General features: G+C 39.1%; 1 protein-coding gene across 6 annotated transcripts in view; it reads left to right on the top strand.

Annotated features, from left to right (window-relative positions):
* The window catches only part of igsf9ba (immunoglobulin superfamily, member 9Ba), an 84,400-nt gene that overhangs the window by 14,686 nt on the left and 51,746 nt on the right, over window positions 1–17,968 (top strand). For all 6 annotated transcript variants that reach the window (XM_015037779.1, XM_015037712.1, XM_015037942.1 and 3 more), the window contains exons 2-3: window positions 7,072–7,269; window positions 16,447–16,593. In XM_015037779.1, the coding sequence (XP_014893265.1) occupies window positions 7,072–7,269; window positions 16,447–16,593 (345 nt within the window). The remainder of the gene's footprint in view (window positions 1–7,071; window positions 7,270–16,446; window positions 16,594–17,968) is intronic.

Below are 17,968 nucleotides of genomic sequence, written 5' to 3'. Positions count from 1 at the left end.
TATATCAGTAATGATCACTCACAAAAGAGATTTTATGTCAATGGACTTCCTGCCAATAGCCTTTTAGCTAAAGTCTGTGGAGAACTTCAGATTTCTGAGAAAGTTATATTAATTTGAAGACTCACCTTTTTTCTTGACTAATTAGGGAAACCCTTTCCTCCTAAGCATGCAGTGTAGCCAACACCTGACAAAGATACAAAAAAAAAGAGCATTACAAATTGCTTTGAATCCGAGATAAAAACAGTTGAAGGATTCAAGCACCATAGTTACATTCTTCAGTTGTAGGAAGGCTTTAGAGAAGGTTTTGCCTAAAGGAATAAAAATGCTGTAGCTGAAGCAAGTCCAGCAATACTCTCCATGACCAAGTTGCAGCATATGAAAATGGATTCTGAGGACTTTGGGAAGAAGCCGGTGTGATGAAGACGAGCTCTACCCAGTTGTTTTTGGAGACAGGAAGTGACATAGATAATAAGGTAGTTTTCCGGGTAAGACGTTCATATATGAATGTAAGCCTGTGCTGTTTCCTCCTCACACCCAGGGGAGGCTATGCTGGGAGGGACTAGCTACCACTGTGATATACAGCATTGTGAAATCTAATTTAGTGCATCTTTCAAAAATGTTTCTAATTTAATTTCATTTGTGTACAACAGACGTATCAGATTTAGATGGAGCCTATGTAGCTTTACGGAGAGCGTCTTCTCTGGAAGATAAAAGAAAGCAAGCGAAAGTGAGAAATTGACTTTTATCTATTAATGATTGCAGTCATTACCTATGAAAAGATGCGACAACGTCCCTTTTTTCCCTTCAACTTTACTGGCACGTATTAACATGCAAGCTAACCGAGGCGTACAAGTCCACACACGCGCGGCGCTGAGTCCATTCTCTGATGTGACCTTCAGCATATGCAGGCTGGCATTCAATTACCGCCCTGTCAGTGGCCCATCCAGCCCAGTGGCTGCACGTCCTTGAGACTCTCTCTGAAGCCTCTGTCCAGTCTATATTCTATTACATCCTCTACATCAGGAGCTCTGTCCGGCACAGTGCTTCTCTCAAGCCCTCATCGCTACAAAAAGGGGGAATTACACGTAATCGCGCAGCATTCATGCTTTTGATGTATTCCCTATAAAGTCTGTGGTTGCAGGGGGAAAATGGAGATTCATGTTCATGCCCCGAATTATACCCAGGCTTGAGCTAAATATTAGATTTTAGTTTCACTCTGTGAAATATCGTTCGGATGGGAGAAAAAACGTTTAGGGGGCTTGGATCAGAAAATCCAGCATGGGCTCATCTGTAATTGCCTCGCTGAGCTTCCTCGGTTTTCATATGATTTCTGATATTGGAGCTTGTTTTTATTTTAGTTTTAGCTGTTATGCTTAGCTATGTTAAAACTGCAGTGGGAGGTTTTTCTAAATTTATTCAGTTTAAAGTAGGGAAGTATGCTGCTTAAGCAAAGAGAAGTTTAAGATTGTCTTTAGCCTTTTTCAGTGTTAGAAGAACACAGAGGTGACACATGTTTAATCAGTTCAATTTGGATACATGAGCTTTAGGTTTACACTACTAAGCAGAGGCAAAATATTATAAAATTTTTCATCATACAGCAGAACTGTGAACAAGACATGTCATCACAATCTGACAGATTCGGAGAATATTTGGAAGATAGAGTGACAACGTTGAATGCCATTGTCCCTTTGCAACAACATCACTTAATCACGCTGAGGCGCCAAGACGGATATCAGAAGTGAGAGACAGGAGTATTGCAATTATTTTCCCCAAGTTGTTTTTGCTAGTAAAGCCGTGGCTTCTACTTGTTCAAGTTGAACTAATTTGTCTGCGTAGCACACCGAGTTGGGGTCTATAGGCAGCGGTATCTGTAAAAGTTGGAAATAGCCAGCTTAGAAGGTGACCCACATTTTTGCCAGTATAGCTGTAGCTTCTACTTGTTCAAGTTGAACTGATTTGTCTGTGGAAGTAGCACAGCTAGCTGGGACTCATAGACGGTGGCATTTACAAAAGTTGTAAACGTCTAGCTTAGAAGATAGCTAGCTTAAAAACCCACCCACACCTCTGCCAGTATAACCTTGGCTTCTACTTGTTCAAGATGATCTAATTTGTCTGTGGAAGTAATACAGCTAGTTGGGGCTCATAGTGGGATTTACAAAAGTTTGAAATAACTAGCTTAGAAACCAACCCACACCTTCTCCCTCTTGACGTATTTGTTGATTTAATCCAATTGATGACTTTGCCTGAATTGCTACCATGTCATAAACAGCGTTTTTCATTATACCTGAGGAATCTTAAGAGTACTAAAGTCTAGAAGCTAGCCAGTTTTTTTGTACATGCTGGGCTACATAATGATGGGGGATTTTCTCCATGGTTACTAATGATTAGACACACACCGCCCTTCACTATAGTGCGACTTCCAGTTCTTAAGATTGATGACATATACCTTTTTTATCATAAAAGGTATATGATAAAATGATAAACAATGAGTTAAACAATACAACCTTTCTCACCTGTTAGCTTGATCAGGGTAGCGTATGTGTTTTCTTTTCCACAGCTAGTCTAAAACTGATGGTTCAAGTACGTGAATCTTTCATAATACAGTGTGTATGGAAATTCCCCTGATCGGTGTATTGCCCAATGCAGTAGCACTGCAAGTATTTACAACTCTATGTCAGCACTTTACCTACCAGGGAGTTGAGACATCTTAAAAGCCACATGAGTTAAAGCCAAAGGTCTAACCAAATGCTTAATGTTATAAAAACAAACTGTTTTAAACTCCTTACATGCATGCTTTTCTTTTTGTCTGAGGCTGAGCCAAAGTGCTTTCCTAAAGACAAGAGAGGCAAAACCAGTAACATAAACAGAAATTTTTCCATCTCTGCTGGACAAGGCAAACTGCTGCTGGACAGGCTTGTTGTTCTGTCCGACAGGCCTTCGCTACTGTTTGAGACAATTTACAGCTGAAACAATTAATTGAGGAAATAATTAGCCAATTGCTCGATAAAGTAAACAATCCATACTTGAGGCCCAATCAGTCACTGCGATGGACTCATTGCAGCACTGACTGTTTAACTGCTGCCAAACAGAGAGGTCTGACTCCCTCCGTGTTTTTTTTATTTTTTATTTTTATTTTGCTTTTGTACCTGAGCCGTTTGCTCTGCCACAGATTTATCTCCGGGTGACTGAAATGTTACCTTTCTCTAATTCACGATCAAAGCTGTAAATCCAGTAAAGTCAGCAGATATATGAATTAAATTTTTTTGGGGGGTCTGCCGGATTTATTAGATGTTTGATTTATGCATGTCTTACTCAACAGAATCATGTATTTGGAGAGCATCTGCAACAACTTCAGGTCAGCTCAGGGACAGTGCCAAAAATTAAAAAACAAATCAAGATGCAACCGTCTCTTAAGTGTCTTGATGCCTTTATATCTTTACTGCTGTTTAATTGTAAAATCTTAGTCATGGATCATTGTTGAACACAAACATATTTCTTACATCTTGGCTCATAAACTCCCCCAGGATTTTCATTCTCCATTAGGTAAATGAAAAGCGGTGACCAATCCGAGCTCATTGTTGCCTTATGAGGATCTCGTAAAAGGGTCGATGAATTAGTTTGCCTGGGAATATTTCTTACTTATGTGAGACGTGCTCTTTCCTTGCCACAAGGACCCAGACGCAGAGCCAACTGGAAACCCAAGCTGCAAAACTAGTGCGACCTGAACCGCCTGCAGAGAAAACAATGGATTTCAGCAGCATGCGCTCTTGTTTCTCAGGGCTTCAGTTTGCATTTCACGTGACTTAACTTACTCAGGCCAATCTGTCCAGTGTGTTACTGGCCAGCAGTAACAATCAGAAGTAAAGAGGAAAAAATTGTTCATTTCAAAGTTGCGTCTTGGACTACAGGTACTCAAATTTGAAGTTGCAACCATAAACCTTAGTGCATTTTATCATGCTTTTTATTGGATAAACCAACATAAACTGTACATCATTGTGAAATGAAGAAAATCAAAAATGTTTTTACATTTTTTTATGAACAAAAATGTATGTACGTTGAGGCCCCTTTCATCCCATAATCCCAAATATAATAAGGGCAACAATTTGCCTTCGGAAACAAAATTATGAAGTCTAAACAACACAGGAGAGATCAAGAAAAAAATTAGAGAAACTTATAATTAGCTGTTAAGAGCTAATAATCAGAATAAATGAAAAAAACAATAAATGACAATAGCTTGTTGTTTATAAATTGACTGAGCCATTGACATATCATTAATTAGCATATAAAGCAATGAAAATTGACTGATAAATTGATGGTATTAAAACCCTTTTACTAAATTACATAAACCATAAACAAACTTACTTACATACAGTATTTCTCACAGTTTCTTTCTTTACTGTTAAACCAATGCTCACTTGTTTTGGTGTTCAATTTCCTGTTTGCTGACACTTTACTCCATGATTATAATTAACAGCTTCTGTTTTCTTTAGATGCTTCAATCAGCTTTTGTACTTCACCTGACTTTATACCAGCTCTGATACTGAACATGGGTACATTGGAGGCTTGTTCCTGCTGTAACAACTTCCACACTGAAGGGTGTTGTTATGAGAACAACACTGTTCTCATAACAACATAACAGTGCTGTAATTATGTGTTCACTTATTGGAAAACGCTGGTATTTCTTTTTAGTTTCTGACAAAACATAGCTGATATACCTTTGCCTCTCTATTGAAATGAGCAATTTCTATCTTTAAGATGAGCAAATGTACTAATTAAAGAGCAATCTGTAGGTTAATAAGTAATATAAGGGCATTTTATGAATTTCTTGTTGCTCATGTTAAGAGCTTCGATTGGTATCGCACGGCTTTTTTTTAAACGTCAGCAAAGAGGGACAAACAGCAAAGCAGATTCCAGCACAGAGGCCTGTGACGGGCAGAACACATCTCTGCTTTAAAATGTGCAATTTGATTAAATCTGCTCTGTTTCTGCCCAGAATGTGTGCTGGCTGAAATGAATAAAGTGGATTAACTCTGTCACAGGATAATGCAGATTAAACTGGTAAACACAATCACTAAGTGGTGCATATGGCCTGCAGGGGCGGAGTTAAGGCTTTAATTTTTTTTCAGACTGAGGAACCAGATGAAAATATTTGGGTTTTAATTTCAGTCGGAAAGGCAATACTTCCAGATCACCCCGCGGTTTCTGTTTTAACGCAGCAGGAAAAGGCTGTTTAACATCATTTCAGACGGTAACAGCAGCCCATGCTTGAGCTCATAAAACCTCCATGTCTTGTAGAGACTTTTTTTTCTGTTAAGGTAAAAATCTGCCCTGATCATGCAAACGATCCTGCTAATGAAAGCGTTTAAGTTATTCAGCTGGGAACGTCAGCATGTCTCCTGATTTCCCCCGGAGCGATCGTCCCCCTCTCCGGACAGGAGGAGGGGTCGCCAGTCAACGCTCGCTCTGACGGCGGAGATGCAGCCGGCCCCCGGCCGCTCGATGAGGGAGCGGGGGAGATGGCTGGAGAGAAAAATCCATTCCCAGAGTGAGCGTTCTGCTGAGGCAGGTACGCCGACCTTTGAGTCATCTGATAGGTCAACGTTCTGCGGCGCTTGCCAGGACATCGGTGGCGAGGCGCCAGGCTTTGGTGGTGCTAATAGTAAAGCTCGTCTCAGCAGCGGCCAGCTTGGATCAATGGAGCCTCTTGGCAGCTCGTTTATTGTACGGCACGGCACGGCCGTGAAATATTCACCAGCAGATGCGGGTGACAGATGACGATACGGGACGGTGGGTGAGGGAAGGCCAGGGTGGAGGGTTTCCCCATGCGGACTGAAAGTATTCAGACGCTACACTAGAGTAACACTGAACCCATCCAAAAATTATTTATATTTTATATATTTTGAGTTGTTGATCTAGTGCAGGAAGTATTTACAACCTTAAAAATTTCTTCAGTTTTGACTCATTTTAATCTCTGAAAAATAACCTCAAAATATAGAAAAATGTCTTCTTGTAAGTTATGATTTTACTTTTATTCATAAAAGTACATATTATATTAAATTTTATATATATATATATATATATATATATATATATATATATATATATATATATATATATATATATATATATATATATATATATATATATAAAAGTACACTGTGGCTTTATTACATAAAATCATAACTTAAGATGGATTGCAATTCAGACTTTGACTAAACCACTTTATTTTAAGCTATTGAGAGGTTAGCTTGCTCTTGTACATCTTTCTCTTGCTGCCCCAGAAGGAATTGTCCCATTCATGTATTGCAAGTTGTCCACGTCCTGAAGCAGAAAGCACCTCCAGAGCATCACAATGCAGCCTGTTTGACTGTAGCTACAATATTGATTTTGAAAATTTTCTTAATGACTAAAAATAATTTTAGAATTGCCTTTGAAATTAAATTCCATCCTGATCTGAAATGTTTAGTTTTTAAAAAAATACTAAACCTTTAAAGAAGCAGTACGTAACTTTTATGAAAAAAAATGTTTGTATCTATTTGTTGAAACTGTCACTATGTTGTGACAGTATGGTGTGACAATATCTGTGAAAGAAGAAAAAATAGACCTTTACCTTCTCCCAGGGCTAACTAAAAACAACCAATCAGAACAAGGAGGCGGGTCTTGGCGCTGTCAATCACACTCTCTTGTGGCAGCTAGCATAGCTTGTTTGTGAATGCTCAGGCTAGTTAGCATAGCCTCTGATGACGGCAGATGAGCTGTTTTCCTGTAACAGTAAGTTGTTTCTCTGCCTTTAGAACATTTAGAGGTGCATACATGAGGTTGAGGATGATTGACAGCCCTGAGACCCCCCTCCTGGCTCTGATTGGTTGTTTTTGCTCGGGACGTGCATTCCCTCAGACGGGTTAGCTAAGGGAGGAGGTGGAGGAAGTCGATCTTTTCACAGATTAGCTGTCTCATGACGTTCTGCCACGAAATGGTGAAAGTTTTAATAAATATAAAAAGAAAAGCTTTTACTGTTTAGAGTTGAGGACTGGTTTAATCAAAGCCCGCCCTCTCTCTGCTGCCGTCTAGGTGCCCACGGAGTGAGAGAGGAGCCCCGGTTTGTGACGGCGCGCGCTGGAGAGAGCGTGATCCTGGGGTGTGACGTGTCCCCTCCCCTGGACGGCCAGCAGCCCCCCTATGTGGTGGAGTGGTTCAAGTTCGGAGTGCCTATCCCCTTCTTCATCAACTTCCGCTTCTACCCTCCTCATGTGGACCCAGAGTACACTGGTAAGACGGGGCGGGGGCCAAAGCTGCCTAATCCACCTCTGAAAGTACGCAGAAATGAGCCGCATCGAGAGTTTCGTGTCCACTAGGTTTTGAATCCTTTGTGATATGATTTGTCTTGGAATAAATAAGGAGGAAGTTTTTTTTTTGGTTTCTTTTTCTTTTTTTGTGAGGAAGCCAAATGACTGTTTACACAGCAGCAGATGCAGAGTTGTGAACAGAATTTCACGCTGCATGTTAATAAACAGGGGCCCAAAAATATCCACGAAATTAGAAATGGTTTTTGGAAAGTTTGTCTGGTCATACAGAGAGCCCTGTAAGAGGGTGCATACCTTAAGTTTTTCTGCCCCAATAAAATACCAAATCTCCAGGTATTTTATTGGAACTTATGAGACAAATCAGCACAAAGTAGTGAGTAATTGTGAAGTGAAACGAAAAGTATGAATAGTTTTTAAAAAAATTATTAATTTTCTTGTCAAATATCCTAAAAGTGTGGCATGCATTTGTATAACTTCCTTTTGTTTCAAGCCAGTTGCAATCAGAAGTGACACATTCGACAAGCCTGACCTGTATTTCCTATGCGGGAAGAAAACCTCACTTTTATATTTCTATTTGTAGAATTTTGAAAACTTCGTTTCTCTTTCCTTCAGATTTACAGTTATGTGAGTTTTTTTTCTTTGACATAAAAACACAAAAAACATCCAAGTTTATTGTGTTCCAGCATAAAAACTTCTCCGACATACCACAGCTCTGGTTCTGCCACACGATGAAACGGAGCTTCTTCATCGCATGTTTATGGAAATTAGCGCTGAGGAAATCCTCACCCTTTTCAATGTGCATTGATTATGAATATTTGAGGTTTCGACACGCATTTTTCATCGTGTCGATACCCGGACGGCAGCCGCACCTTCTCATTTCTCTTTGGCATCCATCAGAGCCCCTCTTCCTGTCACGGCAGTCTATTTTTTTCTATCACTAAACTACCTTTCTCTGTTTGACAAGTATTTTGTGGCAATTTTTTTTATGAGAATAATAAGTACAGACATTTGTGTTGCCATCGCAGAGATAATACATAATCTGAATAATGTGGAGTTTCATCAGTTGATCCGTCCATCTAAAAATAAAAAATAAAAAATCTATTCAACTTTGACCTTTTGTTGCCAGTCCTCAATATTTCATATCCGGTATTTCTGTGATATGTTAAATAGGATTACATTTAGGGTTTTCTCTTATTTATTTATCTATTTTGTCCCTTACCTTGTGTTTTTTTTTTGTACTCTGAGCTGACTCATGATTGTATTTTTGGAAAATAATAAAGCCACAACATTTTCTTATGAAAACTGTCTGAAAAAAACATTCAGTCCATAAATCAAGCCCTTAAATCGATGTAAAACTCCCCCCCCCGTCCGCTGCTGCTCCCTGGCATTTTCTGCTATGATCTACACTATCAGCTTGTGGATCTTCCATGTTTTCAGTTGTTTGTGTGGAATATAAATTAAGACCCACACAACTAAGCAGCTTGGGCAAAATATGATCTAAATTTAGTCAGAGGGATTCGGGGCTAAACGAGTCGTACAAAGAGACTCTGGGGTTTTAAATCACGTCTTTTCCTCACTGGGACAAACATAAATTGGGCTAAAATTTGACAGCTGTGTCTTTAAAAGCGGGAAGCAAATCTAAACCTGTAACTCTGAACTCTTCAAATTGTTTTTTATTCTTGTTTTTTTGTGTGTTTTATCTCTGTTTAGCATGGCTTGACATAATTAAATATTTCTACAGGGACAGTGCAGAGTTTATGCAGTCCATTTTCGTCTTCTGCTGCAGCTGCAAACCCCATTATGAAGTGGGAACAGAACAATGTCCGACTACTAATAATCCACAGATTGCATACATAGATGTTTTTTTGTCCCTGAGCAGTACTTAAGCTCAACGGTGTTTATGTATATTGTAAAAAAAAATGACGCGCTGAGGTCTTTATGTCGTAAAGAGAGTAACGTTGCTGGGCTTTTAGCTGCATTTTGCTCCATGAACACGGCATTCGGGCCTGCGGAGAGGCATCTGCTGCGTCTGGGTGAACAGGGGAAATAAGAGAGTCTCAGCAGTTTAATGCTGCATGGTGTATACATGGCTTCCTGCACACTCCAGTGACAATGCAACACAGAGCGCGTACAGCCAGCGGAGTGGGCCGGAAACCTCCATGTGAGATGTAGAAAATGTGAAGAATTTACTATCTATAGTGTACAGGAAAAAAAAAAAATATCACCAGAGTTCAGTTACACAAATTGGATTAAATGTTTTTTAATTGTAACATAAGATGAGTGGTTGTATTCACTAAACATCGATGTGTGCTTTGACCTATTAAGTTAAGAAAGAAAAAGTTTAGTAGTTTGAAAAATTGGTTCATCCGTCTGTAGTAGGCATTCAAAAGGTGGATAAAATAACAGGTGAGTGTTGACAGTGTTTGAAATCAGATACAAATTGTTATTTTCTTTTTTTTTTTTTAAAAAAAGATGAAGATATGTATTAATGTATTTTAGAGATGACACAGCAGGAGGGTAGGGGAAACACTGAAAATCTATAGAAACAAACAAAAATAATACTAATGATAAAATAAAAAATTAGAAATAAAATAACCTAAGACAGAAATGAAAACATGGACTTTGTGATTCTGAACAAAAGGAAGTGTTGCTCAATATTTGCATCACCGACCTTAGTGCTCCCTTACTTCAAATACCAGTAATAATACTTTACAGTCTGTTCTAAGATGCAGCGGTAGTCGATGTAGTGAGCTTCATGTGTGCTATGCTAGCTTTCTGGTTCTGTCAACGTTTACTGAGTTTTCACGCCTCCAGAAACCCTTCTTTAGAAAACCAGCACTGAATCTAGCCACTCTTTCTAGTTTTGCTGGAGAACCTGATGTGAAAGCACAAATAATTTTTTACTCTTCTCAGCAAGCAGCGGGGTATTTCAGTGGGCGATGCGCTCACAGGTCACCCAGTCCTCGTGCAGCTTGTCCCACCCTGCTGCTGCCTGAACTGGAGATGTTCATCCCTTCTGCTTCAGACCACCACTGTTGGTTCTGTTGACTCTTTTTGGTTCATTTAGACTAATGTAGGTCGAACCAAAATGTATGGAGGCAGTTTTTAAAGATCTTTTTTCTTTCTTTCCACCAGAAGCTTGAAAGTCGGAAACGTGTCAGAAAATCTCTGTTTTGCAAAATGTCAGTCATTAATAACTGCAAGACCTTAACTATTCCCTTTGTTTAGTTTTGGTTGACTTCATAAGTATTCACAATTAACTCAAGTGTCAAACTGTGAATATGTGCAGAAGCTCCACATAAATAAACTCTGGGACCTTTAAGAAGCACCGCTAGGCTCATTAAAACTGTAGCTTTTGGCTTCGTTTTCTTTTCTTCTTTTTTTCTCTCTCCTCCGAATGTTGTCACTTTGCTATAACCCTTAAATTTTAATTCAGTGTTTGCTTTGGTTTAAGTATACCAGCTCCTGGAGGAAATATGTGGCCTTTTATTGGCTAAATAAAAGAGCACATTAAATGTTAACTATTTGCCTGCTGTTTGATGTTTGAGAAATTTGGGTTTCTGTCAAAAGAAAAACGCAGCTTGTTTGGACCAGACTGCTGAGCGATGTATAATAATAGCAGTAGTAATAAATAATAATAATAATAATAATAATAATAGTAAAGGGGGTTTATGACAATCAAATGAAATGGTATTACTTAAAGAGTTCATTACCAAATAACAAGCTGGTTCTCAATTTTGAAAAATCTGAAACTTGCTTTTATCATTTCTTTTAGGTAGGGAGGGAGAAAATTGTACTTGGTGATGTAACACTTTGGGCATTTAAATCCCCTTTTTGGCCTCTCTGTGACATTGAGCTAATCAGAGGTTTGAAAGTCGTGCAGCCATTGACCGCAGATAGTAGGAGACCTTTGGACGTCATGTTCCTCAGCATCTGCTGACCCGCCCCGAGGTTTTACGTAGGCTGCCACACTGCGGTCCAGTTGGTGTTGCTCCCAGTCCCTTTCACTTTGTCATAATTCCACTAATGGTTGACTGTGAAACATCTAGAAGTGAGGGAATTTCATGGCTGAACTTGTGACCAATACTTTTGGTAATATTCTGTATCAAAGTTCATAAGCTGTAGAAGAATCTGCATTTAGTTCAGCATAATACTCATGGTTCATTTGACTGTTATAAATTTTGAGATGGAGCTTTGTTGTTTTTCCAGGTTTTATCTGATTAAAAAAACCTGAAAACAAATTTAGAAGTTTGATTCTGGAGAGTTTTGGAAATGTAAAATATGTCAAAACCCTGAGTCAGTCTTCCCAAACTAGAATCTTTCTCATTGCTGTCTGCATAGGATACAGACTGACAGGAAGTTCAGTGGACCCTGATGTTTGCAGAGTTAAGTATTGTTGCCTAAAAGATTGGTGATTGACCAGAAAACGGCAATCTTTAAAAAAAAACCCCTGACCTGCCAATTCCAATTTTGGCTAATATAATTTTTTTTTAATTATATTTTCTGTTACAATTGACTCTGTCAGTAAAAAAAAACCTGAACAATCCCTGTGAAACAATACAAACTTTTTTTTTAGCTTTACATGAGGTAGTGCACAGCTGTATTTTGCTTCTACAAAATCACAAGATTTGACATCAGTTGAGGACAAACTAACAACTTAAACCACCAATAAAGTGCCTTGAGTTTTAGGTTTCCCTTTTAGTCCAAAAAGAAAACGCATCCACTTTGTGGCTGGTTAAAAACGACCTAAAATATGACCTACTGCAGTTTACGGGGAAAAAAAGCTTCTAAAGAGAGACGTTAGTGGATTTTCTGATCTTTGCAAGGATATGGTTTCTCAAATATTGGTCAATTACTGATTACCGATCACCCAAAGTTCAGAAACTTTGGGCTGATCGATTTATTGGCTCACCCCTAGCGAAAACTATCTTGGTACTATCACATAAGCTAATCTTTACAGTCTTCCATGATTGTGCTTGAGGATAAAGCTAATCAGTGCCAAGGAGAATGAAAGGCACTCCTGGATTGGTTACAAATGCTAGCCAGTAAAGTGTCGTTTAAGCTAGGTGTTTTTAGCTTCCTAAGCTGAAATATTTTAGATGCGCTCCATGGCAAAAAGAAATATGCAGATATGCAAATCTGTGCATACTGAACTGTAAAGGGCCGAGGTCTGGTGTACCATCAACAAGATACTGAAACAGAACAGTCTGAACTCTGCATTTAATCTTAAAATATCTATCAAATCAGCGATGCTAACAGAACTGGCATTTAAGTTAGCATCACACGCCTCTTTAGCATCTCTGAAAGGAAAGCTTTTGTGAAGAAGATCAGAAGACTCCCTTTTACTAACTTTTTATCAGTTACAAAGCCTGGATCAGGTAATAAGGATAAATGAGCAAACACACGGCTTGTAAAAAGAAAAAAAAAAACAAACAGCTTTTAGACTCACTTCTCGTGTCCCTAAACTAGTCAGGTTTTTGTGTGTTTTATTCATATGAATGGTGGGAAAAGTAGGTGACTGGTAATTAATTCACTGCAGCTCCTTATGGTTTTTGAAGCAGGTCTTCACTGAAACGAACACGCACCATCATCTCAAGAACCCTCTCTCTCTCTTTTTCTCTTTCTCCACTTTGCGTCGGTCTCGAAAGGCATGGAAACGTTTCACGTTGCTCCCTCTAACCTCCTTGAATCGGGGGCGGGGAGTTTTTGAACAAGCGGCACTCTCCGACACTTCCCCATGTTCGCTTGGACGCCGTTAGTAGGCGTCCGCCATGTGGCTCAGAGTCGGCCGTCGAGGAATTATCGGCGAACAGATGCAACTTGAATATGGCCGGTCTCATTACGTAGATTAAAGTGCATTCTGGGGATTTCATGTTCATGGTGACACCGGACTCGGCTTTAAGAGACGCTCGTTTGGGCCGCTTAATGGCTCGGTGTGGTCTCTGAGCTCATTTGGGCTATTCCCATGAATTGTTTTCGCTCGGTGCAAGGAAAGTTGATGAATAGAGTACATGTGTGATTATTCCATCACCCAGCTGCTACCCAAACCAGACGCAAATCTCTATAAATACCGTACTTACAATTTTTTTTTGTTTTTTTTCACAATTCATTTGGAAAGAAATGCTCTCAGTGCAACAGGTATTTGTGCCAAATGAGGGGGGTGGGGTAGAATTTATATCTTGCTGTTAAGCTGGATCATTTTCCCACTTTGCCATGCAGCTAAAAAAGAAACAATTGCATTTAAAAAAAAACATCTATTTTTGTTTTCTCACTCCAGCAAAGATGCAATCAATAATTCAGATGTGCATCCCATGAAAATGTATCGTCAGATACTGCTGTTCCCACACTGTCTGGTAAAATGTGTTTTTTTTTTTTTTCCTTTTTCTTTTTTGGTATCAGGTCACTTTCAGTTGTATCACTATAGAGGTATGATGTGATTACACAAACTAAATTATTGGACGTATGTGCAGAGTAGGGGCAGCTGTGGGTCAAGTCGTCATCTTGTGACTGGAAGGCTGTGGGTTCGACTTCAGCTTCCTCTCGTCACATGTTGATTTAAGGCACTTAACCCCAAGTTGCTTACCGATCTGTGTGTCAGCGTATAAAATCCGACACATAGTAGTCACCTACTTTTTCTTTTGAGTGGTTAAAATGATTGGCAAAGCGCTATAAGTCCAGACCATTTGCCATTTAGTAAATAAAGCCCCTAAAGACACGATACACAGGACAGTTTCCTCCAAAGACTTTTATGCCAATTGAACTTTTTTCCACATTTTGCCATGTGACAACCACAAACTCCATGGTTTGGCATAAATCCGAAGCAGAACAAAAGCGAAACATCACGCACATTTGAAGGAACGCTGATCTTCTTTGGTCATGTCTCGCTACATTTGGTAGCTGTACGGCTTCTCCTGATTTGGTCAAATCAGCGATGTGATCTGAACCAGGAGCTTTGCTGTCCCAGGAGACAGAACCTTGTATGGTGTGAGCGGCGCCCGGTACCCACGAGGCCGGTCCCGACTCGGACACAGTCCTGTAAACTCTGTTCACAGCAGCACCGTTTCACTTCCTGACAAATTGGAGGTCAGGGTGATCGCGATGCTTCGCCCCATCTCCTCACACTCTCAGCACATCACAGCTTTGAAATAAAACACAGAAAAAAAATCCAGTTTTTTAAAAGATATTCTTCCCACTTCCTGTTTGCTAGATTGATTTTCTGCTATATATATATATATATATATATATATATATATATATATATATATATACGTCTAATTGTTTTTTTTCCCCTGGAGTAGGAAAGCTGTGCTCGGCTTTAGTACCTGACTAATGCCGCGTCGTTGCTGGGAGAGCAATTTCAGCCCTCCCTCAATGTCGATCTGTTTGCCTGACACTCGCTTTGAAGTGACAGGAAGCTGTACTTACAGTACATCTACACATCAAAGTTTTTTGGGGGGAAAAAACGCCCCCATTTTTCTGAACACTTGTCAGACGGAGCAGAAGTCTGCCGGGCTGTCAGAGGCTGCCGGAGGTACCGGCTGCTCGCTCGGCAGCTGAAGGTTTCTGCTATACGCCTGCATTCCTTTAAATCTCTCATCCCTTGTGATTTCCTCCTTTTTTTAGAATTCCAATTTATCCCCAGCCTTGAAGTAGGAAGAGTCGAGGATGGGAAAGTTGTGTGAGAAATATGACTTCTGTGAAGTCCAAGACTGACATTTCCCCCCCCCCCTTGCATTATGACATCAAATGATTTATGCTAATTCAGACTAAGGTGCGTCTTCCAGACAGCTTCATGTTTAAATCCTGATTCTGGAGCCACATGGCTGTTAAGTTATCTTTAAATAGTTATAGCAGTAGTTATGTTACGTTTCTGAATTTTTGACACCCGGATGGGATGGCTCACTTGGTTTGAACATAGTTTATAATTTATTGACATAAACCTGCCAGCAGGAGCCTGACGTCTTACTAAAATGGTACAGCGACTTTAAGCTGCAAAAGCTTCCAAACTGAAAATCTGTTTTTTTTTAAAGATTTAACATTAAACATATTAGTTTGACTCTCATATGTGAAAAACAATTTTCCTAAACTTTTTTAAATTTCAGTAAATGCTATATTTACGTTTGCTTCTGATCCCTAGATCCTAAAACATGGTAGCTTACAACCACCGATCCAATATGAATATCTGAATCGGTCCCAATATCGAAAACATTTCTAGATCGGGTTATCGGTGACAATGTTCCCGATCCAGATGAGGGCCAATCTATTCTGTCTAATTCTATGCTTTGTGCTTTGAGCGATGTCATGCTTTATTATTTATTTTACACAATATTTAGAATTCCTAATTGCACTTTCAGGACCATTTGAAAGGTTTGTTGTAGTTTAATTTTTATGTTTGACCAAGGTCAATCTATTGTTTCTTTATTTCACATTGGCTGTTATGCTCATAATTGCTGAACAAGACTGAACAAATGAACGTTGTGTTTGTTTTATCATGTTTGTCCAAGCTTGTGAAGCTATTGGTGTATTTAAGTATGCTGAACTGGTGCAGAGTTATCAAATAGATGCATAACTCTGTACATTTATGTCTGTGTTTAAAAAAAAAAGAAAGAAACATTTTAAATCTATTCGTAACTGTTCTTTTGTATCGCATCGGTATCGGCCAATACTAAACCTCAGATATCTGCAGATATCGGAAATGACAAAAGTGAATCGCTGCATCCCAAATTATGACCCCAGATCAAAGCAAAAATAACGGCGCAAACTCCTTCTTGCAGAAAGGCTTCAAAGAACTAAATTTCCATAAAGCAGACTATGAATCGATTCTAAAAAATGACAGTAAATTGTTTGATGTTTGCAACCTTTAAACATTGCCCTGGCTGAGGACGATACGGAACGTCCCACAGTAAACGGGATTACGTCATGCCTAAAACCACAACATCCAAACAGTCACGTTAAGGAAATAAACATTCAGCAATTTCGGACACGTTTTAGATAATTATGTTTCTTTTTGCAAAGCAGCAAAGTTCATGGCGGCATATGCTGTGGAAAAAGACATGCCTTAAAAAACAAAAGAAAAGTTTATGACGTTGCTGAGGTTAACTCAGCGTTCCTTTTCTCTCCCCTCCCCCAACTCTGTCTGCAGGCAGAGCATCTCTGCATGGGAAGGCCTCCTTGCAGATCGACCCGGTGCGCTCCGAGGACCAGGGCTGGTACGAGTGCAGGGTCCTGATGCTGGAGCAACAGTACGACACCTTCCACAACGGCAGCTGGGTGCACCTCACGGTCAACGGTGAGTCATCGGCCTGCGTGAATGGCCTTGCTCGTGCGAAGGAGGGAGAAAACTAGGATGTGCTTTTGTTGAATAAGCCCATTGAGCTTCACAGAGAAAAAAATATTTATCGTTTCAAGGACACAGCATTGAGCTTTTTTTGTTTTCTTCTACATCACATCTTCATACCAGATGATGACAACTCACTTCATCCTTTGGTAAGTCAATTTGTAGTTGGAGAGATGGTACAACTTTGCTTACTTTAACAATAAAAATAATACAAAAAACACATTTGTGTATTGAATACAAATATTTAAGAGATTTGTTCAATAAATCTGGTTTAACTGGAATTTGAGCGTTTGTTAAACTTTTAATTAGAAAACCCTGTGTGTGTGTGTGACTTATGATGATCTGCTCACACATCAACAGCTATTATTTTACTTAAATTAAATTAAATTAAATACAGTAGATAGATAGATAAATAAACAGGTATATATATATATATATATATTTTTTTTTACATCTAATGGTGCAGAAGAGGATTTTTGTTTCTGCCAAAGCAACTCAAGTCTTTTTTCTTTAATTGTTCTTTTAAATTACAGCTAGCCCTCAATATTAATGCAAACAATACTTATAGTAAAGAGCAACTTATTCATGTGTTTGAAATCATTGAAAAGCTTAGAAATAACCCAAAATACCCCAAGTAGAATCATTCATGACAATAAGTGAGTTAAGAGATGTATACTTTCATTTCAGATTGTATATATTGAGATGTTGAGTTATTGTGGGGCGATTTCAAATGAGCTGTGAAATGGGTTATGTGGTCCTCGGCCTGAAAAAGTTTGAGAAACACTGATCTGAAGAGACCGATCTTTACATCTCTCTGTAGCCTCGTAAAATCATGTGGAAGAAAACTAAGTGATATTGACTAAAATGAGGTTGTGGAAAGGAAGCAGTGGTACCAATAAGTCTGACTGGTGGTGATGATGATATATCAAACTTATATGGTGTTTTTAGGACCCTCAAAGATGCTTTTTTCCCCCTACTTAATGAATAAACTCCAATGAAAGGTTGATTTTTTTTTCTCTATAAAATCCACTGTGAGTATTTTACTGCAATAAAATATTTATCAACGTTAGTGCTTGCTGCTCATCTTTACATGGGAGCCAATTAACATGGCCGGCCCTATAGGTTGGAGCCTTTCACTCACATCCTCTCCATATACCTGACTTCCTGCTCCAATATATGGATATTAACCGTTTTGCATTTTTTTCATGATGCTTCACAGAGCTTTCTTTTCCGTCTTCAAAAAACAAAACAAAGCAATAAAAAAAAAAAAAAAAAAAAAAAAAAAACCCCGGGGGAAAAAAGAGGGGAGGGGGCCCCCCAGGGGGGG

Source organism: Poecilia latipinna, unplaced genomic scaffold, assembly GCF_001443285.1.
Source record: "Poecilia latipinna isolate Pla-1442-1.1 unplaced genomic scaffold, P_latipinna-1.0 Scaffold1, whole genome shotgun sequence".
NCBI classification, from domain to species: Eukaryota; Metazoa; Chordata; class Actinopteri; order Cyprinodontiformes; family Poeciliidae; genus Poecilia; species Poecilia latipinna.
The sequence above is the reverse complement of the archived record's forward strand: the minus strand, read 5'-3'. Positions and strand labels throughout refer to the sequence as shown.